The sequence below is a fragment of the Actinia tenebrosa genome, unplaced genomic scaffold (genome assembly GCF_029948245.1).
Source record: "Actinia tenebrosa isolate PJP-AT-01 unplaced genomic scaffold, QUT_ActTen_1.0 PGA_scaffold8__29_contigs__length_14323225, whole genome shotgun sequence".
In the NCBI taxonomy this organism is placed as follows: Eukaryota; Metazoa; Cnidaria; class Anthozoa; order Actiniaria; family Actiniidae; genus Actinia; species Actinia tenebrosa.
In genome coordinates, this window is record NW_028292585.1 from 11,297,027 (window position 1) to 11,324,293 (window position 27,267).

General features: G+C 38.2%; 2 protein-coding genes and 1 pseudogene across 4 annotated transcripts; 1 reads left to right on the top strand and 2 right to left on the bottom strand.

Annotated features, from left to right (window-relative positions):
* Window positions 1-1,533: 1,533 nt before the first annotated feature.
* On the top strand, window positions 1,534-5,039 carry LOC148905164 (uncharacterized). Its single transcript, XM_089024393.1, has one exon. The coding sequence runs from the start codon at window positions 1,883-1,885 to the stop codon at window positions 4,292-4,294; it is 2,412 nt and encodes an 803-aa protein (XP_088880519.1). The 5' UTR covers window positions 1,534-1,882; the 3' UTR covers window positions 4,295-5,039.
* LOC148905165 (uncharacterized) lies at window positions 4,276-7,519 on the bottom strand (annotated as a pseudogene).
* Window positions 7,520-8,141: 622 nt separating this feature from the next.
* On the bottom strand, window positions 8,142-26,186 carry LOC116287982 (uncharacterized). 3 transcript variants are annotated; one of them, XM_089024396.1, is made up of 6 exons: window positions 26,159-26,186; window positions 25,955-26,046; window positions 25,003-25,356; window positions 10,513-10,675; window positions 9,331-9,575; window positions 8,142-8,588 (listed from the first exon to the last, which is right to left on the bottom strand). In XM_089024396.1, the coding sequence occupies exons 3-6, from the start codon at window positions 25,318-25,320 to the stop codon at window positions 8,229-8,231; spliced, it is 1,086 nt and encodes a 361-aa protein (XP_088880522.1). In that variant the 5' UTR covers window positions 25,321-25,356; window positions 25,955-26,046; window positions 26,159-26,186; the 3' UTR covers window positions 8,142-8,228. The 3 variants fall into 3 exon arrangements, with proteins under 3 accessions (XP_088880522.1, XP_088880524.1, XP_088880523.1); XM_089024398.1 differs by lacking the exon at window positions 25,955-26,046 and having other exon boundaries at window positions 26,159-26,183; XM_089024397.1 differs by lacking the exons at window positions 25,955-26,046; window positions 26,159-26,186 and adding an exon at window positions 25,847-25,907.
* Window positions 26,187-27,267: the final 1,081 nt, after the last annotated feature.

Here is a 27,267-nt window from a genome sequence, read left to right on the forward strand (position 1 = left end):
ATATTTAAATATGGACAGCTCTAGATGATAAATGCGTGAACAAACCACACAAATATCGCCTGCGATTACTTCTCCCTTGGATTGATACAAATTGTTACACGTAGTCAACTGCAACACGTGCAAACGCACGCAAGGGTAGCTTTGCTGATAATATTCGTTCCCAGTCGCGAATCTTTTCTCTACGGCTTGCATTATCCAAAAACGAGTTGATGAATAATGATAGGGTCTGATTTGTTCCAAGACAATTATTACCCTTTTCACAGATGGTCTTTGACGTTCAAATTGGTTACCCAGTTTTTTCTTGGCAGTATAATTGGAAATCGAGCGTCGTATAGTTAGTAGTTTGCAGACAGACAGACAGACAGACAGACAGACAGACAGACAGACAGACAGACAGACAGACAGACAGACAGATAGGCAGACTTTAAGTTATGAGGTAGTGGGTTCTATTTCATCATACATTTATATGAAAATGACCCTTTATAGTACTCGGTCTTTTGGACACGAGGAATCTCGATATTTAGTTCTTGGTCTCCAAGTAGAGATTTCTAAGGGTTATTTTCCTAACATTTTGAGAAAGATCACTAATTTATGTAGGTACAGCATGGTTAACTGAATCATGCATTAATAAACACAAGTGTTTATCTCTTCGAGATGCCAAATAATCCCAATTAAGGGAATTCAATACCTCCTTGGATCTAACATCATAACCTTGAAAAGTTATTATTCGACCAGAACGGTTTTGTACTTTGCTGGCGAGACCTTTATCATTTTAAATTGCCCCAAACAACATCACAATAGTCGAAAGCAGGCTGTATAAGAGCGTTGTGTATCATTTTAAAAACATCTAAGGGCAAAAAATCACGAGCCTGTTTTAAACCATTTATGGAGCGGCTTACTTTGGAACACAGATTTTCGATATGCTCATCCCATTTAAGGTTTTGATTAAGGCATAGTTAATGAGCGCAATGGTTTGGAAACTTCATAGAACAAAGCTATTGTTTTGCCTTGATGTTGAATCGTACCATCACGTGTTACTGACCGTGCACAATGAACCAAAGCAAGTATGGCTGAAAATTTCCTTATTATTTTCATGTATGAACACTTTCAAAATGAAAACTTTCATTCGATGACCACAAACAATGCGAATAAATATTTCCGTCCAGATACAGTTAAGTTACTAGATGATAAATAAGAAAGATTAAAACGAGCAAATTCATTTTCAATAAACAATTAATATTAATCATATAGGATTAATTAACATATAATGCATATTTTAGAATGATTTTTAAGTGTAAAAAAATTTTATATTCCCTAATACTACGAACAAATGGAGCAACTTTTCCTTCACTGTGTACGGTCAACGTCATATAACAATGGATAAATACGAACAAAAACATAGAGCAATTCTTGGCTTTCACGTGACGTCACTGACCTATTTCGACCTATCCAAATATGGGCGTCCGCCATCTTTGTGCTCCTCCGAGTGTGAAATGTTATGATAATAGTAGGCCATTTTTATAGTGTTTAGAGTTTTAGCTCGAATCAGAGCCAAATAACGTCTCAAAACTTTGGAAAATGGCTGTGCCAGTGCTCTCGAAATATGGATCAGGTCTTGAAAGTCATGTAAAGGAACGTTATTTGAAGAAGATCGAGGCAGTAGGCGTTGATCCAGTCACCATACCAAGTGAGCAGTTTGATCCTGAATGTTTTGTTTAGTTACTTGGTTTTGCAGACGAGCTATTATACGAACGATCAGTTTAAAAATTACAAGAGTTTGGAAGCATATAATCAAGTGGTGTCTGGATTTGTGGCTTCAGTAAGAGGACGAATTATCTCAAGCAAGCATGTGGTCGTGGCGAAAGTTCGCCATTCCCAACGCATGAATGACCCTCTGGCCGATATTTGGATCATTGCCGGCAAGGATGGTACGATTTTTTCTGCTCATTGTTTGGGTTGTAAAGCAGGCCTAGCAGAATCTTGTTCGCATGTTGCCAGCGTCTTATTTTACATCGAATGTTGGACAAGAATCAACGGGAAATTAGCCTGTACCCAAGTTAAGTGCACGTGGCTTCTTCCCACGTATGTCAACCAAGTATCTTACGCAAGGGCCAAGGACATAGATTTCTCTTCTGCGAAAAAACTCAAAGAGATTCTAGACAGTAACATTGATAAATTGAATGATGAAAATTTAGGACAGTCTCGTAAAAATCAAGCTGGACCTGGACGAGACCCGAACCCTTCAGCCCAAGTTTCAGCAGCGGAAAAGGAGGAATTTTACACAAAACTCTACAACTGCCAAACAAAAGCTGCTTTGTTAAGTTTAATCGACCCCTTCGCTGACCATTTCATTTCCAAAAGTCGGAATGTTCCAGTTTTATGTGATCTTTACGAGCCTTGTAATTTAGATCTAGATTATCTAGAACTGTTGCGAAAGTGCTTAGATGTCAAGCTGAACATTTCAGACGAGGAGATAAAAGCGGTTGAGCAAGACACAAGAGATCAAGCTAAGGGCCCAGGTTTTTTTAGACATCGTGCTGGCAGAATTGGAGCCTCTGTATGTGGTGCTGCCTACAACACCAACCTAGCTCAGCCCTCCCAGTCACTGATCCAATCTATCTGCTACCCCCACTTGTACAAGCTGGATAACAAGGCCATTCGACATGGCATCAAGTACGAACAGTATGCCATTAATGCATATGAAAGCTTAATGAAAACAAAGCATATTAACTTTGAACTTAAGAGATGTGGTTTGTTCATCAACAGGGAATTTCCTTTCATCCATGCAACCCCAGACTTTTTAGTTTCTTGCAATTGCTGCGGATTGGGATGTGGAGAGGTGAAATGTCCCATTTCCATCCCCAACTGTGACTTTAAGCAGTATGTTCTACAAAAAAACTCTTGTCTTGAGGTGGTAAATGGCCTAATGAAGCTAAAGAAGAGCCACAATTATTACTTACAGGTTCAACAACAGTTGTTTACTCTGCCAGAAAGAAAATATGCTGACTTTGTTGTTTGTGCTGTGGATTCAGATGGAAATGCACACATTGTGTGTGAGAGAATTTACCCAGACCCCCACCACTTCAAAACTGTCGTGAAAAAGCTTGAAGCATTTTGGAGGATTGGCATACTCCCTGAGATCTTGGGACGGTGGTACACAAGAAAGTGCAATGTTATCATTAAAGTTCCAGGTGATCAAGCAGTCTGCTTTTGTAGAGGACAGTGCAGTGATGAGATGGTCTCCTGCAGTAATGCTGACTGTCCTTATGGCCAATTTCACATAGAATGTTTGGCTGTAGGTGGGAAGTCCATACCTAAAAGATGGTATTGTCCTCACTGCAGCGGGCTGCCACAGTTTAAGAGAGGAATTGGGGCTTCAAAAGCCAAGCCGAAACCATCTACTGTCAACCAAGCTGCAATGCAATGCAATGCTATTTGTGTTTGTAATGCAAAGGCACTCATAAGTGATAAACTGGTCGAGTGCCACAATGCCAACTGTACAAATGGTCATTTTTTTCATCTTAGCTGTTTGGGATTGAAAAGAATGCCAAAGAATCACCAGTCAACGTGGGTGTGTGGTGCCTGTAAAGCTAAAGAAAACAAATCATCCACACCTACCACTTCTACTTCTTCAAAGACAACCTCTGCCAAGCCAAGCAATTCACCATCACCAGAAACTTCAGAATCACAAACAGATGATTGTAATAGTGACAGTGAAGACGATATTGAAATCACACAGGTTACAACCGGTGTTGTTGACAAGTATAGTGCCCTTGCAACACTAAACAATGCTGATTATGACCTCATCAGTGATCCTGCTGGATGGCTTAATGGTGATATAATTCAAGCTACCCAAGTATTATTGCAGAATGTAAACCAGTCAATTGAGGGATTTCAGCGCCCAACCCTAGGAAGAGTAAGGAACTTTGATGTAGTTTCGGGAGAATTTATTCAGATTTTGCATACAGGGACTGATCACTGGGTATGTATTAGCAGTATAGGATGCTTACCTGGTGTTGTAAATCTTTATGATAGTCTCTACCATCATGCAATTAGCCAGGAAATAGAGGAGCAAGCAAATGACTTAATAGGTGGAAGACTAGTTAATTTAGAATTTGTACCAGTTCAGCAACAAAGTAATGGTAGCGACTGCGGAGCTTTTTCAGTTGCTTTTGCTACGTGTTTGGCTTTTGGTACTAACCCCAGTCATGTAACTTTTGATGTTGCTAAAATGCGTCCCCATTTATTAGCTTCCCTTAAAGGTGGACAAATAAGCATGTTTCCAACTTTTTAATTCATTCTTTAGCAAAGAAAATTATTAGTGATAAGTAATAGTCAGTAATATGACATAAATATTATAATAAATAATTTTTAATAAATAACCAAAAGCAAAAAGCTGATAATCAAAATAAATACTTCATTTAAGCGATTTAAATCAGACATCTTTTCATTGGAACTCAGTGAATAAAATGTAAAAATGTTTGTGTCTGAACTGTCCAGCATTATCAGCTTCTTACTTTAGGCTCAGTCAAAACAGATTAATTCTGCTTTGAGAAATACACCAACATATTAAAATCTTTTCTTTCGAGATTCAATCTACATCTCTTATTATGAAATCTAGTGACAATATTAAAATAAGCAGGAACCCATGTTCAGGGAAATGGTGTATCAGGGAAGAAACAGTAACATGACAATGAGTCATACATAGAGCAATATTTCTAGCAATAAAATTAATTAATAAACATTTCAGTTGCTATTGAATATTATTAGACCTCTGTTTACCTTTGGCATAATATTTTTCAATTTCTCTCTGGCTAAAAAATTGTTAGTTGAATCAAAATCAGTATTCATGTGTTAGCCACAGTTATCTTCTTAGCACATAATCTCAGATGAAAAATTAGGCCATAGGTAAAGAGTTATTTTCACTTTCTTTTTCCTTCATGCCCTTTTTCATATCAAAATTTAATTTTTAAGATTGTTTGTCCCCTCCATATTTGGACTTGTTGAAGAACGTGAATAAAATTGTTGCTTTATTTCTAGTGAAATAGTAATTGTGATTTTAGTGTTTTGTGCCTGTCGCAATGTAATAATGATTTCTCCTGGTATAATGTTATTATAGAAAAAACTTTAAACATTGTTACCACCCCTGCTTTTTATGAAAAATGTACTACTCAAATGGCACTATGGAAGGACAAAAATTAACAAGTGCAGAGCAAACCCTTAAAATGCGGTCAATGATTGGTACCTGGAATTCAGGTGACCCATTCTGGTTGCTGCTTACAAAGTTTGTGGGCAGTGTTCCTTCCAGAATAGTGTATTTTCGCCGCAGTAGACCAATCACTCTTTCGACGTGTATCCTAACACTGGCTATCCCCCTTGAATGTTCAACGTCAATGGGATCTAACTGGGCTTTCCCTTTGGTAAATGCTGGAATTACCAGTTTTCCATGCTTTAAACCAACACTTTCTGTGATGGTAAATCCCCGATCAGCCATGACTGTATCCCCTGGGGTCAACTTATCTAAGAATCCACAATTCTCAGTTAAATATTTATCTGAGGTGCGGCCACCCCAAGCTTCAGAAACAAAGCAAATTGTACCTTGGGGAGTGATACCAATAAGGATCTTTATGGTGTTGTGGCGCTTATAAGATGAGAACGTTTGAGCTCTGGCCATAAGATTTGTTGGTTTTTCAATAAAAACTTCAAAGCAATCGATTATGACAGTTACTTTGCGCCTAAATGTATATTGAAAGCACATTGGCATAGTTTTCCACAACTGTTCCCTTTCAGGCCAAATGGATAAAGCAGGACAACCTAGAATCCATTGCCAATATCCAAGAGGTAAATATTCTTGATACACTTGACAGGGACACCACGAAACGATACGCTAGGTCTTGAAAGGGAACGTTTAGTCTCAGCTTCATCAGTACCAGCACAAATTCTTGAAATCTATTAAGAACTGTAGATTTCCGTTGAACATGTGGCGCGACATGCTCAAACACCACCGTCAGGACTTCATAGGAAGGTAGTCCTGTGTAAAATCGAACTTTATCAGCTGTATCGAAGAATTCTCTGTCCGGAGCTTGATATGCAGATTTTAAAAACATGTATTCAAATTCATCTGTCTGTGTGTCAGCGTTCTGTGAACCTTCAAAATAAGTTAAGTCTAAGTCCATCTGTGTTGACTCGTCCTTGAAAGTCACTACGGGTGTCTGGGTGCTCTTGTCGAGTATTTCTTCACGCTCATCATTCGCACTGCTGCAAGAAGGCTCAATATTAAAACATGAATTACTCTGTGTTTCGGTAGAAAACTCGATATCTTGGACAGCACTCCCAATTTGATTCAAGTCCTTCTTTTTCCTCTCGACTCCAAGTTGCTGATGTTCTATGATTCGCTTCCTGCGCTCTCTTGCCCTTTCAGCTCGTTCTGTCTTAGCTTTCGCTGCTTCCTTCAGATCTTCTTCCTGACTTTCCTTTTTTCCAAGGTTAATAGGTGGAACCCAATCAATATTATATCTGTCCCAGACTTTTGCAGGCTTTCCAGAGACAAAGTGAAGACCACAAACACGTTCGGTTTCAAGAACCCTCTTCGCGTCAGTATCGCCTCGACTGATGGCCGAAATCCAAAGCCTTCTCCGCTCTCGTGTCAACTCTTCGTGCTCTTCGCCTTGATTCGATATCACTTTAGGTATTGAAGAAAAGGAAACTTTTTTCTTACCGCTCTTTGAACCGCAACCAACTACGATACAATGCACCATGTTCAGTGAAAAGTTCACACATATCTCTCTGTCGCGTCTGTTTGTTTACTATCGAGGGGCACAAAGATGGCGGATAGCAACCGTTGTCAAGACCGGTGTCACGTGGGTGAAAGCCAAGAATAGGTTTCCCAACCATTCCGCTCCATTACCTATGACTAAAGCAAACGCCAAGATATTTTGATGATATTTGCTTATCTCCAATGTGAATTGGGATAGTCATCCCTAAATTGGAGAGCCTGAAATCTGAGCCCATAAACATATACTCAGTTTTAGTAGTATTTTAAACTAAGTTTGTTTGCCAACAACCACTGGTTTACATTAATCAAATCCTCATTTAACTTAATCTGCATTTCAATTGTTGACAAAGAGGAAGTACTCAAAGAGTGTCATCGGCGTACATATGCGGTTCGATGAATAGAAGACACCCCGGAAGATCATTTATGTATAAAAGAAACAGTAAAGGTCCCAAAATGGAGCCTTGAGGTACTCCACAGCTTACTTTGCTCTTTTACTCCGACGAAGGACTGGCGTCCGAAACGTCAGTAAGTTTTTTCATCTTTTCACGGTGTATAATTTACCTTTTTATCATTATTGTTTCATTAGAACGCAGCTCACACTAGTTTTTAGCTAGTTATATCTTCTTGTCAAAGGTTGAGATAAACAACCCTTAACAATACATTGTTGCTGCCTATTTGACAAATAAGATTTAAACCAATCAAGAGATGTCTCTTTCATGCGATAAAGTTCTAATTTCCTTTGCGAAACAGAGTCAAAAGCTTTTGCTAAGTCAAGAAATACCACTAGATTTGATATACCTTTGTCAATATTCAAATACCACTGGCTTGTGGTATTGAGAAGAGCTCAGTATAACGGTGGAATGCAGAAGAGGACGAAATCCAGATTGGCATTTAGTAAGCAAATTATTTCTATTTAGATAAGTATACAATTGATCATACACTACTCTTTCGCCCATTTTAGATATGGCAGGTAAGAAAGAGATTGGTCTATAGTTTTGCGAATCCGATCTATCATTGGATTTAAATAACGGAATAACTTTTGCTATTTTCCATTGGGATGGAAAAAGACCCGTATCAATAACTTTATTTATAATTAATGGTAAGGAAGCGGAAATAACTGGCGCAGCTCCTTTTAAAAGTCTGCACGAAATGTTGTCCAGTCCTGTAGCCTTTTGAGAAGACAGTTTATTTGAGAGCTTTTGAACTACCTCCAAAGTGGCATGTTGTTAATCCGATGACGTTGCGACCGTGCAACAAGCGCTACTTTGCTACTGCGCTACCATACTACATGTGCTACCGTGTTAAATGTACGACCATGAAATCCGACATTAACAACATATGAATATATAATACATTTCAAGCTTAGTAAGCAAAATGAAACATGCCACATGCAAGGTGCAAGGTGCAGCAATGCAAGAGTCATTTAATAAGCAAACAAACCTTCATGACGATTTCAATCATAATAGAGGCTTTTCACCATCACGTAATAGCAGCCATGACAGGAGGCAGGAACAATTGAATCTGGCCTAGTCTGATTTATATGAGACTGAAAGAATTCACTTTCCCAGGGGAAAAATGCTCTATTGTTGTGCCTCCTGTCATGGCTGCCATCGTGTGATGGTGCAAAGCCTCTATTGCTTTTTTTCTGTCTAGTCATTACAATTTTCATTCTTTTTTTGCTGAGGATACGCTTAACGCTTTCAAAGAAGGCTTTGCCATAGTATGAACGTACTGAGTCATACTGGTCCTTGGTTATCTTGATTACATGTTCAGGTAACCTCTGTAGTTCTCGGCCTGTGGACATGGCAAGCGTCTGGAGAATACAACAGTGAACAAGAGGGATCAATTAAAAGCATCATGTAGTAAACAATTGTTTGTTTGTTCACGATGTGTGACGTTGTGTTTGTTATTCTTTCTCCCTCCCTTTCTTCCATTCCTTATTTCTTTTCTTACTTCCTCATTTATTTATTTCTATTTAGTCTTGGTTCAATATTTCGCCCATTCCTCCACTCTCTCTCTCTCTCTCTCTCTCTCTCTCTCTCTCTCTCTCTTTCTTTTATATAAAGCTCTTTTCAGACTCTCTTTAACATCCCAAGCGCTCTATTTCACAGGTACAGAGTCATGTGGAATTCTATTGCTTTTGCAATATAGCAAAGATATTTTAAGATTTAAAATATTATTGTATTCTGATCAAAATAACAATTCTCCAAACTATGGCAAATAAACGAATCACATTCGTTGTACTATTTCGAATTCGTACGAATTCGTTGTACTATTTCTATTCACAAAGCGTGTTTGGCAGAAAGTTGTCACAAATCGTCCTCGAAAATATGGTGGTAAAAATGCAACCGGGATTCCTTTGCCCACAAAAGTTTCCCCTAAGACACCCCCTCCTCCCCCACCCCCCTTCAAAATAATCCTGGATCCGCCCTTGTAAACATAGTTGGGGACTTCAAAACAACGCTGGATTTTGTTATGGGATTTTTTGATATTCTCTTCCAAATCTACAGCAAAAGAAACCTCATACCTTGGGGAAGTTTTACGGCTTTGCTTACCTGATACATACAAGCTCTTTCAATATAGTAAGTGTCATTGAACGTTTCTGCCACAGTTTTCCCCACGACAGCTACACCATGATTACACATGAACAAGACCCTTTTGTTCCCGATGTGCTTTGCGATGCGTTCTCCCTCGTCTGTGTCCAAACTCAGTCCACTGAAGTCTTTGTCGTATGCAAATTCATTGTAGAAATAACAAGAATTTTGATGGTACATGTCGAAGGGCAAGTCCTTCAGTATGCCTACATATCAAATAAGAAAGATATGTAGTGTTTAAAAAACGAGTAGGAGTGTTTTATCAGGTATAAAAGCACGAGGCGTAGCCGAGTGCTTTTATACCTGATAAAACACGATCTACGAGTTTTTTGAACTGCTTAAAACACTCATGAACAATTTATAAGATTTTGGTTCAACTGGAGCCACCATACACGTCACGACCATGGATTTTTATACTTCGATAGAGATTTGACGTCACGGGCATGCACAACCAGAGCACAACCAGAAGCTCCCACACGTTGGATATTGCGTGCCAAGGTAAAGACAGGCACGTTAGTCAAAGATCTTTAGGGTTGACTGTGACCTTGATGAAGCTCTATGTCTTCATCTAAACTTGGATGCAGACTTCATCCCTGATGTAGTCATCCTCATAGTATTCGAGTGGTCTTTATACAAAGATCACATGTGTCTTTATATAAAATCACTTGAATACTAATGAAGAGGACTTTATCGGGTATAAAGGTCCATGCACGTGACGTGTATGGTGGCTCCAATTGGACCATAAGCTTATGGATTATTAATGACTGTTTTAAATAGTTATAGACCTAGAGGTTATAAACTCATCCAAATCCAACAACTTGAAAGGACACAATGATTGCAGAACAAAAGTATTTGAACACGAATCATTGGATAAGATTGGCAAACAAATTGTGCAATTAACAGGTCTGCCATGCTGTGAAAACATTGTTATGCTGTGCACATAATCATAGCCTTTTTTTAGTTTGTTTAAATGTTTAAATTGACACTCCCTACTGCTAAGGGGCTAGCACTTGATTTTTGTTTTTGGTGTCCTAGGTTCTCAGCACATACATCAAAAGAGAGGCTAGAGTACGCTGACATTTTGACGAGTACTGAAGGGATTGCTATTGCATGTAAGATCCTGCTCGTGTAATCCACCCTTACCTAGAGCCGTGACATAAGGAGGGTGAAGATGAAAAACACAAAGAGCGTCTGGCCTCGCCTTATGAATACCCAAATGGATCGTCCATGCTGAAGCTTCTACTTCCTCCTGACCCTCAACGACTTCACCCTTAAAGTTCACCCCAACCAATAAATCTGGTTTGGCCTGGATTTCGAAACATAAGACAGTCATATAAGATATAGCATGCATTGATCGAGTGCAGGAGGCACATGGCAGCCATATATACCATATGCAAATATCATTTAGTCATTTGTTTAAGACAACTGATAAAAACTTGATAGTCTCTCTTTCAACATTTACAGCACACTATGAATGCTGCTTCATGTTAAAAAACACGATTCAACACATAAGGAAACAAAACAATTAAACAGCTAAACATGTCCATCCCGGGAACCTATGAGATTAGACAAGAATAAATGTTCGACAATTTTTCACCTCCATTTATTACAAAAGTTAATTTTAAAGTTTTTGATTCAATTGAATTACAGTACGTACGCTAACCAGTATCGTGCCCAAAAATATTACGCTAAAATTGCGTAACCCATAGTTAAAGTTTCTGAATGGTTTGCTAGTTTGCCGTCGAAGCTACATAATTATTGTCACGTGAGTGGAGTAATACGGCCTTTTCCTAGTCCAGATTGTGGACCCTTTCCTTTATCGCTCCGCTTTTGTTGTTGGGGTTCCTGTGTCGCGAACAGGAAGCCCAAAAACAAAAGCGGAGCGGTAAAGGAGGGGGTCCAGCGTCTCGACCAGGCCTTAAGCAGTGAACTAAATAAACCTTGAAAATTGGGTCTCGAAATACTGTAATTTCAATGAGGAAATGTCTCAAAATCTAGACTAAAGATACCTAAATGGTGAATGTTCGCATGTGTATAATAGTGGCATTGCCATCACATTCTACATTCGGCGTTTTCAAATGCTGGTTGTTGCTTTTAGGTGCAAAGTAGTTTAGCTCGCAGTCGGCTCTCACTGAAGTATTCTTCGAGATTTCAGGTGTGCGTGTTTTTAGCAAACAATCGCATATTTTTAATATTTTTACTTCCTATGACAAGCAGCGACAAATCAAAGACTTTCTCTCAAAACTTTTATTATTTCTATTGATAAGCTTAATTTTATAAAATGAAATGAATGAAATATTAAAAAGGAGTACATATTACAACAAATTCGGTTGTTTTTAATCAACTATCGTATGTTTCTCGTTCAAGAAAAAGCAGCTTCGTTCACCTCCTATCGCAGGGTGCTATCGGCAAACAAAAGAAGACTTTCATTCAATGAGTGATATATTTTCACTATGAGAATTCGCTCACAAAGCCCTAGGCACAAATGGAATAAGATATGGGAAAAAATCGGCCCTCTGGTAACTGGTCCCAACTACTTCGTAATCAAGCACCGGCTAATAGTTCGGGGTGCGGGGAAACAGGAAAAGAGAATAAATAATTCGGTGGAATGAAGGACCTACTCTCCCAAAACTCACAACTCTTGGCTTCAAAGTTGGAGAGATATGCAATAAACACTGAAAGAATACTATAAAGATGAGTGAAAATGACATAGACAATAGGGAAAATGATCAAACAACGGAAATAACTACAAGTTACGCCTTTTATTAAGGGATAGGTCTCCGCCATAAATGAGATAGCGTCCGTCGTGGATTATTCTCAGCGTAGTGGGTTCTATAGCGGGCATGATGATGGAAGGAGGATTCACTTGGTCGATCTTACTCCAGAGCGTCATAGAGCCGTTTTTGAAACGGTCTAAAAGAGTATGAGTGATGAACTCTTCAAAGCCCAGGCAAGATGTGCGCCCTGGAAGTCCCACGAAATGGGATGAAAAACTTTTCCACGTTCACATCCCATTTTAAGTAGGACATGAGTTCTTCTCGTTTTGGCGAGTGATATCTAACTTTCCCCACATATCTATGTGACGGCAGATTTTCTCCGCCACAAAATGGTGAGGATCCCTAAACAACAGGTTCCGCGCCGAAACATTGACCATGCAATAACTCGGCAACCGATTCGGCTAGGGATAACGGCGCTGCTGCGCTTGGGGTGTCTCCCTTTCAGTAATACCAATAAACATTTACTGAACAGGTTTTCACGTCCCCAGGCGAGAGGGAGTGGTTTACATATAATCGCACTCGATCACACCCGATCTCAGGAAGGTGATAATCAATCAACTTTAGGATCTCACCGATCGCACTGTAGCTGTTTACATATGATTGCAGCTGATCGAATATTCTGAGTCTGTGGTGCGTCAATCAGCAGTTTTATCATAATGCTCTCACTCGAATCGAACAACATGGACGGCGCCATTGTTGTAGGAGTAAATTTCCTCTTATTTCTGTAGACAAGAAATCAAGAAAAAAGAGGAGGTTTTGGATACGTAAGATATTCCAAGAGAGGGAGCGACAAGGAGCTTTCCATCAACGTTTTCGAGAGTTGAGGAAACACGATCGAGAATATTTCGTTGAAATTACGTTAAAAGCCATTGAGCTTTTCGAACTCTCTAGGAGTTTGAACTGAGTCCCTCCTGCACCCGAAGGTAGATTTTTTTGGCGCTTCAGCCACCGAATGTTTCTGAACTATTTCTTCTCGACTTCGGAAGCATCCTTTTTCAATAAATCACCAACTTTCTTCCAAGCGTTATGCCTTTTGCTCCTGTCTTTGAAATCCTTACTATTTCTGTTATATAGGCAGTCATATTTCCTAATTTCTTCCATAAATTTGTCTGAGTCTAGTTCTTTTTCAATCTCCATCTTGATGACTGTCGAATTACACGTGAGAAGTGTTGATAAACACAAAGCATTGCATCATGGGTAATTTAGCAAATTATGGTATACATTTGGATCTCACCCGATCGCACTGCGGCTTACATAGAATCTCACCCGATCTCACTCGATCGCACCCGATCGCACAAGTTGAACATGGTTCTACTTGTGCGATCGGTGTGCCATCGCGATCGCACTGGATCTCACACGATCGCACGGTGGTTTACATATGATAGCATCCGACCGCACTCGATCGCTGACATTGGGTGCGATTATATGTAAACCAGGCTTAAGTGATTACACACGTGATCGCTGAACTTTGCCAAAGAAATAACGAGTATTTTTAGCAACTTCATACATCGCTGAACTTTGTAAACGAAATAACGAGTGTTTTGAGCAAATTCACACGTCGTATTTTGCGCTACTTCACACGTCGCTGAACTTTGCCTAATAAATAACGAGTATTTTGAGTGACTACACACGTCGCGGAAACTTTACCATACCAACAATGGAGTATTTTGAGCGACCTTACACGTCGCTGAACTTTACCAGTTACCTAACTAGTATTTTGAGCGACCTCACACGTCGCTGAACCTTTGCCAAATAATTATCGAGTATTTTGAGCGATCTCACACGCCACTGAACTTTACCAGATACCTTACTACTATTTTGAGCGACTAAACACGTCGCTGAACTTTGCCAAATCAATGACGTTAAAGCGTCTACACACGCTACTGACTTATGGCAAAAAGTAACAACATTGAAAACGAAACCTTGAGCGACTATACACAATAAAGTAAAAACGCCATAGCTGCGCGTTACAGGAGCAAGACATACGAAAAGTATAACCTAATATTTCGGCGTGACCGCCAAAAGCGCCCTGAACGGCCTGTTGCGGGGAACGGAATTCTGTGCTTCTTGGACATGCCCAATTTGTAGTAGTTGATTCTGTGGTTGCGGTTTTGGCTGAGGTTGTTGATTCAGAGGCGGCGGGTCGGCCTGAAGAACAGCTAGTACGGTAGCCTGAACTGGCTGAGCTGGTACTTGCGACATGGTTTCTTAATCCCCTGTACCTTTCATTAACGTGTCTTAGCTCCCACGGCGCAGCAATGAATGATGTGTAGAATCAAAGTTTTTTCTTTACTTCTCGTAGAACGCAAACGAACTAAAATGTGCGAGTCCAGAGAGGACGGGAACGCTTAGGCCCCGTCCACACTTATCCGGAAATTTTTGTATCCTCAGCACCATTAAGAGGGCGTCTCTGTAACAGCGTGCCACTCGATCTGGGCTCGAAAAATAGATTTCTTTTATATTCCTACCATCGAAAGTACTATCTATCCTCACTACGAAACTGCAGTTAGAATTGTTCTAAATCCTTTTTTCCACCCGCTATGCGAATTTTTGTCCATCGACCCCAAATCAGTGAAAGACGCCGATTTTCGAGGTCGGCCGAGGGCTATTTTCAAAGTCTGTTTTCTCGGGTTTCTCTGCACATAAAAGCTAATTTTTCTATCCAGAACTTTAGTCTAGTGTAACTTCTGCATAAAAACAGTAATAGTTTTTTTTGGAATGCGCGAATTCTGAAAAATAATCCTAACTGATCGAGACTACTGAAAGCGTGACATGGAAAGCTAAGATTATGAGACCTCGAATATTGCAAATTTCTCATTTGTGGCACCTAATCCAGCCCTAAAATATCATTCAACCTTGAGATAAGAAGCTATTTTATAGATGTGTGCAATAAAATTTGCGGCACATTGCGTTTCTACGAAATAAGCTAAGTTTCAAATTGTTCTATTTTCAGTTATTTCCTTGCGTGACACGACAGGCCGTTGGGTCTGTGACGGCTACTTCTTTACTCATTATCCTCAATACCATTACCTAAAATATAATATGATGAATTAAACCTTAACTTTACAATATTTGTTCCATTATAAAAGATTTCAATGATCTACGGCTTCATTTAATAGCGTTTCTATAAGTTGTTTTGAAATTTCACCGCACAGTAATTTTTTTATATTTGAATATCTCGAGCTCCGCGGGAGGTCAATCGTTATTTGTTTATTTACTTATAGTAAATTTAGTAAAGAAATCCTCGCTTAGTAATATCTCGAAACACCCTAAAAGATCCAAAACTGAGAACTGTTCTTGCCTGTAGAGCTGAATATTTCTAGTTTTTTTAGTTGAAGGTAACATATCATTCATATCATTGTAAGTAAAGGATGTACTTGCCCGCGTTAGTAGCGTTAATCACTGTGTTATTGATCAACTCCATACTTATATTAGTAGTACTTGGAATACTGAATCTATGTCTTTGTACTAAATACCAGTGAGCTAGACTAGGACGTCTAAATTGAAGACTCTTGCAAAAAAAAATAAAATGAAATAAAATAAAACAAAATAACAATGCATAATAATTTTTTTTAAATATACATCTTTTAAATATAATACAAATAACCATTATTACAAATACAAATATATATCTAAGAGCGAAATTCAGTCAGAGAGAAATTAAACTATATCGATGGGCTCCGCCGAGAACCAGACGAAGCTTCATATATATCATTTGTTCAAGAGACGCCTTCAACACTTGGCATGAGCTGGGCTCTAAAACCAAGAACCGGATCGAGCTGCTCGTTTTACAGAAAATGTGCGGTCGTATTTGACAGCAAAGTTTAACCTGGGTGAGAGGACTGGTAGAAAAGCAGACCCTGAACAAGTTGCCGCGGAAATGCGGTGCGCGAGAAATGAGAACGATGAAAGGCGCTTTGAAAGAGAAGAATGGCTATCGAAGACCCAGATTGCAAGATTCTTTTCACGTCTTTCCACTTCGCGAAAAAAATCCACAATACGAGATATTACCGTGACCAGTCCTCAGGAAAATGTACGATCTTTGGTAGAAGAGGAAGACATTCAGGATGTAATACCAGAGTCAGAACGTATGAATCTGTTCAAGGGCGGATCCAGGACGGGGGGAGGGGGGGGGGAGGGGGGGGGGGAAGTGGGGCTGAAGCCCCCCTTCAGCAGGAAAAAACGATACTTTTTATATTGTTTTCCGTTGTGTTTACGGAAGAAACTCAATTAACCCCCCCCCCCCCCCAACTCAATTAGCCCCCCCCCCCCCCTTGCTGTTACAAGAAATTGATCATGAGCATAGCATATTGGCCTGCAACACCCCATTATGACACGTACGATCTTTGCGCCTACTATATCAAAGAAACAAGATCTCAGCCTTCAATGTTGCAATGCTTAAAAATAATACTTAATCACTTTGAAGTACAGTTTAGATCTAAAGACCTTAAGGCAGAGCTCTTGCGTTTGGTTGGGGAAGTCATTAAGGAATGCAAGTGTTCTCCGCAGTAGAATCAGTAGTGCTAGCTAGCTATACCGCAAACCGGTTGGCTCAGCTAGTTGGTTTAGCATCGGGACTTTCGTTGGGAGCTCGTGGCTCTAGTCCCAGCCTTACCAACACTCAGGGTCTTAAAATAACTGAGAAGAGAGTGCTGCCGGTTAGGCTTTCAAGTGGCTCAGATGACCACTTTAAATGGCGGTCTCGTCCCTCCACAATCATCATTACTAACCAACATCGGAGGGACGTAAAAGAACCACTGAGGACGTAAAGAAACCCGGGCAGTGACCACCCTCAGTGCCTACACTTCATACTAACCATCTCTCATGCTTGTAAATTGCACAAAAAGCAATCTGTCATTAACAACTCAATGTAAAGCGCCTTTGATTAAATTCATATAGAAAAGGCGCTATATAAATTCATAAGATCATTGTAAGCATTTAATCTTAGTTCAGTGAGTACACGACAGGGGCGGTGGAAGCTGAACATTAGAGAGTTTTAGATTTACTTTCACGTCAAACGTGAAACATCAGTTGGCCAGTAAAAAATTCTTCTAAATTATTGAAAAAGAATCGCAAAAAAGTCCAAGTAGTAGAAAAACAAAAGAGTATTTGCAATTGGTGAGAAGGTTTGTAAAAGGTAAAGTAAAATAAAGGAAAACTATGAAAACGTGGTCACGTTTGCCGTTTGCGGGGAGAAAAAAAATCAATCTAAAACTCTCTATTATCCATTGGAGGACTTGGAGGAGCACGTCAAAACAGCCCGAACTGATTGACTGTTTTAAAATCGCCTTAAATAATGTTAGTTCCGAACTCATATAGATAAACAAATAATTTGCTTTTGTAATGAAGATGATGATGATAATGATGATCATGATAATGATAATAATGATAATGATAATAATGATTTATTAAATTATAATAATAATAACAATAATGATGATTATAATAATAATAATGATAATAATAATAATAATAATAATCACAACAAAACAACAACAAAAGAAAAGGCCGTCCAATAAAAACATCAATAAGATCAATCTATCAAAGATTTCAGAAATATCAACAACCATCACAGATTTTGAAAGAATGCTTAAGACGCAACTCATAATAGCTTGGCTTCAAAGTAGTTGGACTTACTCAAGTAGAGTGAGAGCTGAATGTTTCTCTAAGAGAAATGAGCATTGATTGATTCATTGATTGAATAATGATAATAATAATAATGGTTTATTTGAAGCATATCTACAGAGTAGCTCTATGTCTTCAAAATTATTGGAGGAGCCAGTACCCGCAACCCCCACTTCCGAACTTGTTCTGTAGTTATGAATAAATTCATACGTTTGATTGCACCTGTTGCAAAAATCGTCATCTCAGCCGAAGAACAGTCAAGACTGCAAAGTATTTTTCGAAAAAATGATAGTATATGGAGTTCGAAAATATCGGGAGGACGAAATACCTTTTCACAATAGAAAATGATGGATAATTTATAAAGGAAATAAACGTTGAGAATGTTAAATGACTAGTGACAAAGATATCAATGATATATTTCCTACAACGTAAAAAAACTAGAAATATTCAGCTCTACAAACAAGAACAGTTCTCAGTTTTGGATCTTTTTAGGGTGTTTCGAGATATTACTAAGCGAGGATTTCTTTACTAAATTTACTATAATTAAATAAACAAATAACGATTGACCTCCCGCGGAGCTCGAGATATTCAAATATAAAAAATTACTGTGCGGTGAAATTTCAAAACAACTTATAGAAACGCTATTAAATGAAGCCGTAGATCATTGAAATCTTTTATAATGGAACAAATATTGTAAAGTTAAGGTTTAATTCATCATATTATATTTTAGGTAATGGTATTGAGGATAATGAGTAAAGAAGTAGCCGTCACAGACCCAACGGCCTGTCGTGTCACGCAAGGAAATAACTGAAAATAGAACAATTTGAAACTTAGCTTATTTCGTAGAAACGCAATGTGCCGCAAATTTTATTGCACACATCTATAAAATAGCTTCTTATCTCAAGGTTGAATGATATTTTAGGGCTGGATTAGGTGCCACAAATGAGAAATTTGCAATATTCGAGGTCTCATAATCTTAGCTTTCCATGTCACGCTTTCAGTAGTCTCGATCAGTTAGGATTATTTTTCAGAATTCGCGCATTCCAAAAAAAAACTATTACTGTTTTTATGCAGAAGTTACACTAGACTAAAGTTCTGGATAGAAAAATTAGCTTTTATGTGCAGAGAAACCCGAGAAAACAGACTTTGAAAATAGCCCTCGGCCGACCTCGAAAATCGGCGTCTTTCACTGATTTGGGGTCGATGGACAAAAATTCGCATAGCGGGTGGAAAAAAGGATTTAGAACAATTCTAACTGCAGTTTTGTAGTGAGGATAGATAGTACTTTCGATGGTAGGAATATAAAAGAAATCTATTTTTCGAGCCCAGATCGAGTGGCACGCTGTTACAGAGACGCCCTCTTAAGGCATGGCTCTTTTGAGGAAGTGATGGAAAATCAGTTATTTATTCATATCTTTGACCAAGGGCACTAGGACACCGAATGTGGTTGGATTTCTATAGGTTTTTTTTCCTTTCGATTATTTGAATTAAATTAACGTTATACTTGTTTACTTATCGTGTGTCCGTGCTCCTTCGTTCGCTGTTGTAATGCAGACGTTTTCATTCCAAAGGTCAAACGGTTTGAATAGCCTATGAGCGTTACTTCTTTAACGGCCGTTCCGTACTTGATTCTGTTTGTTCTATACCAACAACAACGCGACCGCGTGATGCTCCTTACGTCAGTAATATTCAACCGTCCAGAGTTAACATGGTTAATCAAATTCACCTTAAGTTCCATATAAGGAGGAACGAAGGAGCACGGACACAAGATAAGTAAACAAGTATAACGTTAATTTAATTCAAATAATCGAAAGGGGAAAAAACCTATAGAAATCCAACCACATTCGGTGTCCTAGTGCCCTTGCTTTGACAGTTTACTATGAATCTTTCCCAAATTTGGCTCGTAGTAGTAATTCTTCAAGGCAAGCAATAACCGCATATCTGTTACCATGGAAACCAGGTCACGTGACCACAAGGCCGCAATCTTGGATCTTTTTTAAAAATCGTTTGTAATCGTATTGAAACTACTTCAAAAGTCCTGAAAATCCATATTCCTTTTGATATTTGCAATACCTATATGGATCTAATTGGATATCTTGGAAATTATATTAAGTTTAATTTTTAGAATATTTTTAATTTTTTGGAAAAAATAGAAAATATTCTAAAAATTAAACTTAAAATAATTTCCAAGATATCCAATTAGATCCATATAGGCATTGTAAATATGAATAGTAATCTGCTTTTTTATGACTTTTAAAGATGTTTCGGTACGTTTACAAACGCGTTGTTTAAAAATCCAAGATGGCGGCCTTGTGGTCACGTGACTTAGTTTCCATGGTAACCAAGGCTCTAAGGTTCCTTCTTTTTACAAAAGACATTAACTTGCCAAGTTTGGGGAAGATTCGTAGAAAACTGGTTATGATATAGCTAATCAGTTTTTCATCTGAGAGCTATGCCTTAATGATGCTGAGTCCACAAATATTTTTTTGCGGATACGGGTTGCGTCCACACGTGTCCGGGAATTTTTGTGTCCGTATCCGAAAATTTTCGAAAACACGGCCTCCAGAGTGGAATTTTTCGAATACGCTCCGAATACGGATACGTGTGGACGGTCGTATCCGCACATTTCGGATACGCTGACGTAAACACGATTTTGCGCATGCTCGATAAGAAAAACTATCCGTCAAAGGGACTAGGCACTAGCGTGCATCAGGGGGATCAAGAAATTTCCGGATACGTGTGGACAGTGAAAACGATTCGAATACACTGCGTGTGGACGTGAACATTTTCGTACCCGCAACAAAACAAAAACAAAAAAAAATTCCGGATACGTGTGGACGGGGCCTTATATAGGAAGCAGGGTGAGATAATGCATGCCATGTGAAAAAATCTCGTTTTTTAGGCTTTTCGTGCTTAAATTCAAGTGAGAATAGCTTATAGAATTACACCAAATATTCGCCATTTATTGAGCTTTTCCAGCATAGTATGATTATACAAAAGAGCTTAAATTTGTGTTGTTGAGAGATATGTTATTGTATAAAGACCTTGTCTTTTACTTTAAAAAGCTAAGAAATATTCAAAAACATATACAAATGCCAATTTACTGACAAAGAAATAAGTCATTTTGTATCTTGCATCGCATTTTGCATTTTTTGTTCTTGTCAAGTTTAATGTTAACTGAATGTAAACTTTCTTTTTCGAAAACTTTTGTCGTTCTTGATTTCCATATTTTTCTCACACTTGAAAACAGATGAAAATTGGTAAAAATTGAATCTCAAAATCTAGTAAGCTTAAGTTTTTAAGCTTCTCGAAAAATAGTTAAGGCTTTTATGAAAGGAATAAAAATACTTTAATGAAGAATTAGGATAAGAACATTTTTATTTTTAACTGACACATTTGGTTCTGGCCTTCATTTGACTAGGTTTAGTTTATAGTTAATGATCTCCAGCTAGTTTTCTCTCTGATGCTACCAAAGTATTTATTTTCTTAATTTCATTGCGGTAAAATACGGTTCTTAAAAAAAAACATAGAAGTCTTCATATCATAACCAAACATCGTTATGTAAGGGAGTTATTATTATTTATCGGGGGGGGGGGGGGGGGCACTAAATATGTGGGGAGGGCCATATTTTTTTGAATGTGTGTTTGGGAACGGTCGAATTTTTTTAATAAGCTTTATAGGGAGGGCCACAATTTTTTGACTAAAGAAAATGAACAAGAATAAGGCTTTTTGTGTTTATTGTCAAAGATATCATATAGAGAAACAAAAGTATTAAACAACAGTATTTATTGGTTATGGCAATATGATATATCATAAACTGTATACACACTATGCTTGAATAATAATACATAATACTGAGTTAATGCAGCTGCGTATTAATCTAAATGTAGTCAAGCATTAGCGCAAGCATTAGGTTTCTTTAGTGGAGTACACGTAAAGATCTCATAACTTATATATATACACGTATAATCTTAAAGTGTATATATATATATGAAGATTTGGATAAAGAAGAAATCGGCGACAGTGAAACAGATAGTGATGACAATGGAAGTGACAGTGATGCTTCAAACATGAGTGAAGACAAGGACGTGACAACCACTTTTTTTTATACAACAAGATCCGGCAGGACAGCTACAACATGAAAAAGGAAAGTTATGATTAATAAAAGAGTAGTACATGTGAAGAATAAAATGTGCCAGTTGTTTAAATAAAATAGTGCTTTTAATAAATTTTCCATCGGGATATCTGGTATATATATTTTAGGGGAGGGTCATACTTTTTATATCCTATTCAAGAGAGGGCCACTTTCTTTTTCTTTGCCTTCCAAGGCAAGACCTCTATTTTCTCAACACGGTTCAATGCAATTTTAGTGCCCCCCCCCCCCCCCCTTCGATGAATAATGATAACTCCCTAAAAGAAGTAAAAGTAAGCTTATATTATATTTTGCTCACCTTATTATGAAAGTATAATATATTGTTGAGTGTCGACAAAAAAAACCTTTTGTTTCAATTGAGGAAGCTACTAGCTTCTCCGCTTGTGTGAAAAGTTTATTGTCATTCATTCCTTCCTTCCTTCCTTCCTTCCTTCCTTCCTTCATTTATTTATTTATTTACCATCTGAGACCTTAATTTAGGCAGTGCCTAAATCTTTATATTATATTCAATACTTTTGAAAATTCCTTAAATAAATAAATACATTTTCTTCCATGTATTTGACTTTGGACTTGAGGAGCGACAGGTCAAGTGGCCTACCGCGTAAAGAAATTCAAAAATTTCGGTTGGGAGGTAAATAATAATGCATTTTTCTTCGTTCAATTGGAAAATGTCCACAATTATGTAATTATTTTAAGTAAAATTAACCAGAAATTCAAAGTTTAAGAATGTCAGCCATGGAAAACGTCGTCGAAGAATCTTCCAAGAACAAAACTAGCCCCTGGGGAGGGGGGCTACAAAATCAAAATGGTGGGTGTACAAAATCCATAAGTGGAACTTTCCGAAAAGTATGTTTACTACTCTGAATGGCGCGGTAATTTAAAGTCACACTGCTCGCTGATTGGTTAATCGCAGACAAAGAGAATGGAATGCTGTGCTTGGGTAAGCAGCCGCTACTTAGGGGAGTGAGCGTTGCCAGTGACGACACTAATAACGGCTGCGTCCACGAGTTTCCCATGCGGCAATTTGATTAAATCACAGCGGGGCATCAAATGTGACTGCATCAGAAAAAAGCTGTTAACATTTGGTCATCTACGATTTCAAGCTCAGGCCTCTCATGTGAGCCCATACAAATTATGTCTCAAAAACACGGTTTTTGGATCTTTTCTCAAAATAATGACTATCTAGGCAAAAAACAGAAGTTGATTCAGTTAATTCAACTATTCACGGACTGTATTATATTGTTTAGATTGAATTTTATTGAAAAAAACCACCGTACTTTTTGAGTTGAATGAACGCTATTGGGTGTATTTTACAAGAGAAAATGCATGACATAACCGGGGTCAAGCTAGAAAATCGTCTCTCCTCGAAATAAAACAGAACCTGTCAAAAAAACAGAAGTGGATTTGAAAACCCCGGGCTTTCCTGAACATTTTGGTATATAATTCATAGGAGTTTGTTAAAATTTAGAACCGTATTTTTGCTGATTTTATAAGCTAGACTCTGCTCGCAGGGTAACACTAGTACAGTAGTTCGCGAAGAACAGAAGATTTACGGGTTATTTAGAATGTTTTGTCACGCAGTTTACATGTGCTATATAACTTTACTTTTAAGAACAACCTTTTGCTTTGGAAAGAGAGGAAAAAGACCGAAAAGAGCAAATATTCCAAATGTATGGGCAATATTTTTTCCAATGGGGCTTCCTGTGAAATTGTTCGTCCTCATAACGATGTAATCTGAGATTCTATTTACATCACGTATCTGAACAACTTTAACCTTTGAATGTTTTAAAATTTAAAAGAGGTTTCTAGAACAGGAAACTACTTGTTAGTAGAACTCTAAATGTCAAAACAGTCCCCGTCCGTTACAAAACTAAACATACTTGGACTTACTTGCAGAATCATATACAAAAACATTATTTAAGTGAACAAATCATTCCTAGAATTATGTTCCATAATAACAAAATCAAGAGTAACAAAGAGTATTTTACCGTTTGTCACAACCTATAACCCAGCTGCAACTAATCTCAAAAAGATTCTAAGAAAACACTCGCACTTTATAAATAATATAAATGTTCTTTTCGAGCGTAGCCCCATGGTCTCGGCGAGCTTTATATCAAGTATATATGTATGCAATCTAAATAAATAACTGGTCAAGTGAAAAACTTCATTTGAATTTAAAAAAAGGCTTTTGTCTTCTCCCCCTCCCCCCGATTCCAGTTTCAAACCAGTGGATTCAAAAAGCAGGGTGCGGGCAGATGGAGGCATACCATTTAAAACTTTAAATTTAAATTTATTGTGTTCAACTTGTAGCCTTGCTCAAGTCTACTCAGATGGAGTGCTAATACTCTCATTTGTAATATATGAATCATATTGGGGTTTGTTACCCCTTTCCTGTGGTAGCGGTAACAGGATAAATCAAGCACAAAGATCTCCCAGCTTGAGAGCTAAACTTACCTTCCACCTTAAAGCAACGTAACCAGCAATCGAAAAAGACGAATATAGAATGTGATGGCAATGCAACTCGATTATACACATGCACAGTCGATGACCGATTTATTTGAAGAAACACAGTAAGGGACGAATCATAAGATAATCAGTGGAGGAGGGGGTTGTGTAAATCCCCCCCCAAAAAAATATAGTGCAAGCACTTCACCTACGGAAAAGATATCGCGCAACCTATCCTTTCAGTAAAGAAATATCGAGCAAACACCAAAAATTGTGTGAAGGGTTGTCACAGAAAAATAAATATTTTGCTCCATAAATTCCTTCAACCTCTCCCTCAAATATGGTCCATCCCTAAGGCGCAACTGATAAGCATAATGTTTTCTCCTCCATAGGATTATAAAAGCCGAACAATCAGGAAAATCAACAGAGCGTAGAGTGACCACAGTAAATCCATGAAACTTTAGTAATACTAAATAGCACAATTTCATGCAAATTCCATTGTTTTCTATTGTTTAATTAGCACTATTTTGTACTATTTAGTAATTAGTGTTTCACGGATTAATTATTTGCACTCTACTGATGTACGAATAGTCTATATTTTAATATATGAATCATATTGGGGTTTGCTTTTACCTCACTCCAGTGGTAGCCGTAAGGCAGCATTAACATTATTTTACCATCGCCATTTGAAGCCGGTACCACCAGACTGAGATGGTTACAAATACCTTCATGAAAGTTCATTGATTCAAGGCCTCTAAAAGCAGCGGCAAGATCCACACGACCTTGCCAGTTTAATCTTTTGGCTTCTTCTACTTTGAGTCCATTATCACTCGAGAAAAAGTGGACTTTGGAATATAGTGGAACACTCCATGGCGACCACAAGGGACCACTTTTCTTGTAGCCCTGAATCACTTGACGACCAAGCTTGACCAAGTCCTTCGCTCTGAACATGGCTTATCTCAAGCTCTCTGAGCACCAATATGCCAACTAGAAAAGAAAAATGGAATGCTTTCCCACTAGACTTAGCTAGTAACTTATAATGGGGTTGAACCGTGTAACACTATTTACAAATACTGGGGAAATAGAAAACGCGTGTGCGTGCTGTGTACAGCCTCAATATTCAATATACGTTTACTTTTAGTCAAACCAGTTCGACCGGTTTGATAAGAGAGCGAACGAGAGCAAACAAGAAGCTTTTCTATAAGCCACGTTTTGCGTGCCTTTAGGAATGCGGTTGACTACCGGTTGATGTTTGTTAGTGGGATCATGACATGTTTTTTCCCAGCGTTACCACACTACGGTGGGTTCTGTAGTGGATTTCGCTCAAGATCCAGGCCTGATTTGAAATTTACAAGCTCCATTTCATTTTTTTCAAAACAAAATTGAAATCAAATTAAATTTTCAAACTTGGATAGGAACGCATGACCAGTTCTCACATAGTACTCGATGTTCGTTGATCAAGTTATTATAATCTAGCCTTGGGCATATGGTAAATATGCTCTCTTTTGGCTACGCTCCAGGTCCGTAAAATGATTTGGCTGGTAAAGAATAATAAAATACAGGTATGGCATTATCTAAAACTGACCTCATGCAACTATTACGGGTGGATTTGCTGGTAGAGACTTTTATTGGAAGGCCAAAAGCAACTTCTACATTCAGAACTCCACTACTAACTAACTGAAAGAAGATATAGCTAGCTAAAAACTAGTGTGATCTGCGTCGGTGTTTCTAATGAAACACTAATGATGAAAAGGTAAATTATACACCGTGAAAAGATGAAAAAACTTACTGACGTTTCGGACGCTAGTCCTTCGTCGGAGTAAAAGAGAAAGAGGTGGTAGAAAGGAGTGTATATATAATAGAATAAGACAAAAGAAACCAATGAGAGCAAGGTAGGCAAGGAAACAAAAACAAACAATCAAAAGACAAAAGAAAGAGTTTGCCTAATGGTCGTGGGTCGTGGGTCGTGGGTCGTGGGTACGAAGTCGTGGGTCGTGGGTACGAAGTCGTGGGTCGTGGGTACAAAGTCGTGGGTCGTGGGTACGAAGTCGTGGGTTCCAATTTTTTTCCAAATTTATCATTTATAAATTTAAATTTATCACTATACTTCCAAAACGAAATCGTGTGGCTTTGTTCCTATAAATTCGGTGTAATTGTGGGTTGTTCAAGGTAGTCTGTGTCTGATTTGCGTGACAGTGTTATAAAAATACACCAAAATTGGTGGCCTGGAAAACCTTTTAGCACTTTCTTACATTTCATTTATATTGGCCTTGCTGTTCAAACATAAATTTTTTTGTCGTTGCGAGAAAGCTTGTTTCACTATTTCTTAGTAGTTTTCTATGTTAGTATGGAAATCCTGAGTAAACGACTCGAAAGTGCGGGGTTTACCGTTACCTACGACTCCAAGGTTGATAGGGACTGCTTTTATGCAGCGGCAGCAAAGAAGTTATATTTAGTAACTTAGAGAAGAACCGATTTGATGTAAGTATAATCAAAACGATGTTTTATTCTTGATTTTGCGGGTCTATACCTAAATTATAAGGAAAGTAGAAATTCCAATAGAGTCAGCTCTCTAAAAATCATGTCCACCAACTACATGGAATGAATAATCGCCGGTTTAGGAGATTCCAACACGTGTCTCCATCTTCATCTTCATCACCAGTCTCAAACCTTTTATTCAGTTTTATTGGAACCAAATTTTAATTTCATGTCTTAATGTATACGAGAGATCTAATATCTTTTCGTATTGGGTGCGACTGGAAAGAGCCTAGCTATGCCATAGATTGAAATATTTTACTCTGCATTGCTCACGCTGTGTGGACCCTACAAAAACTTTTTTGAATTTCGAATCATTCTCAACACACTTCTAATTCGATCGCTTTTCACATAGTCTATTTT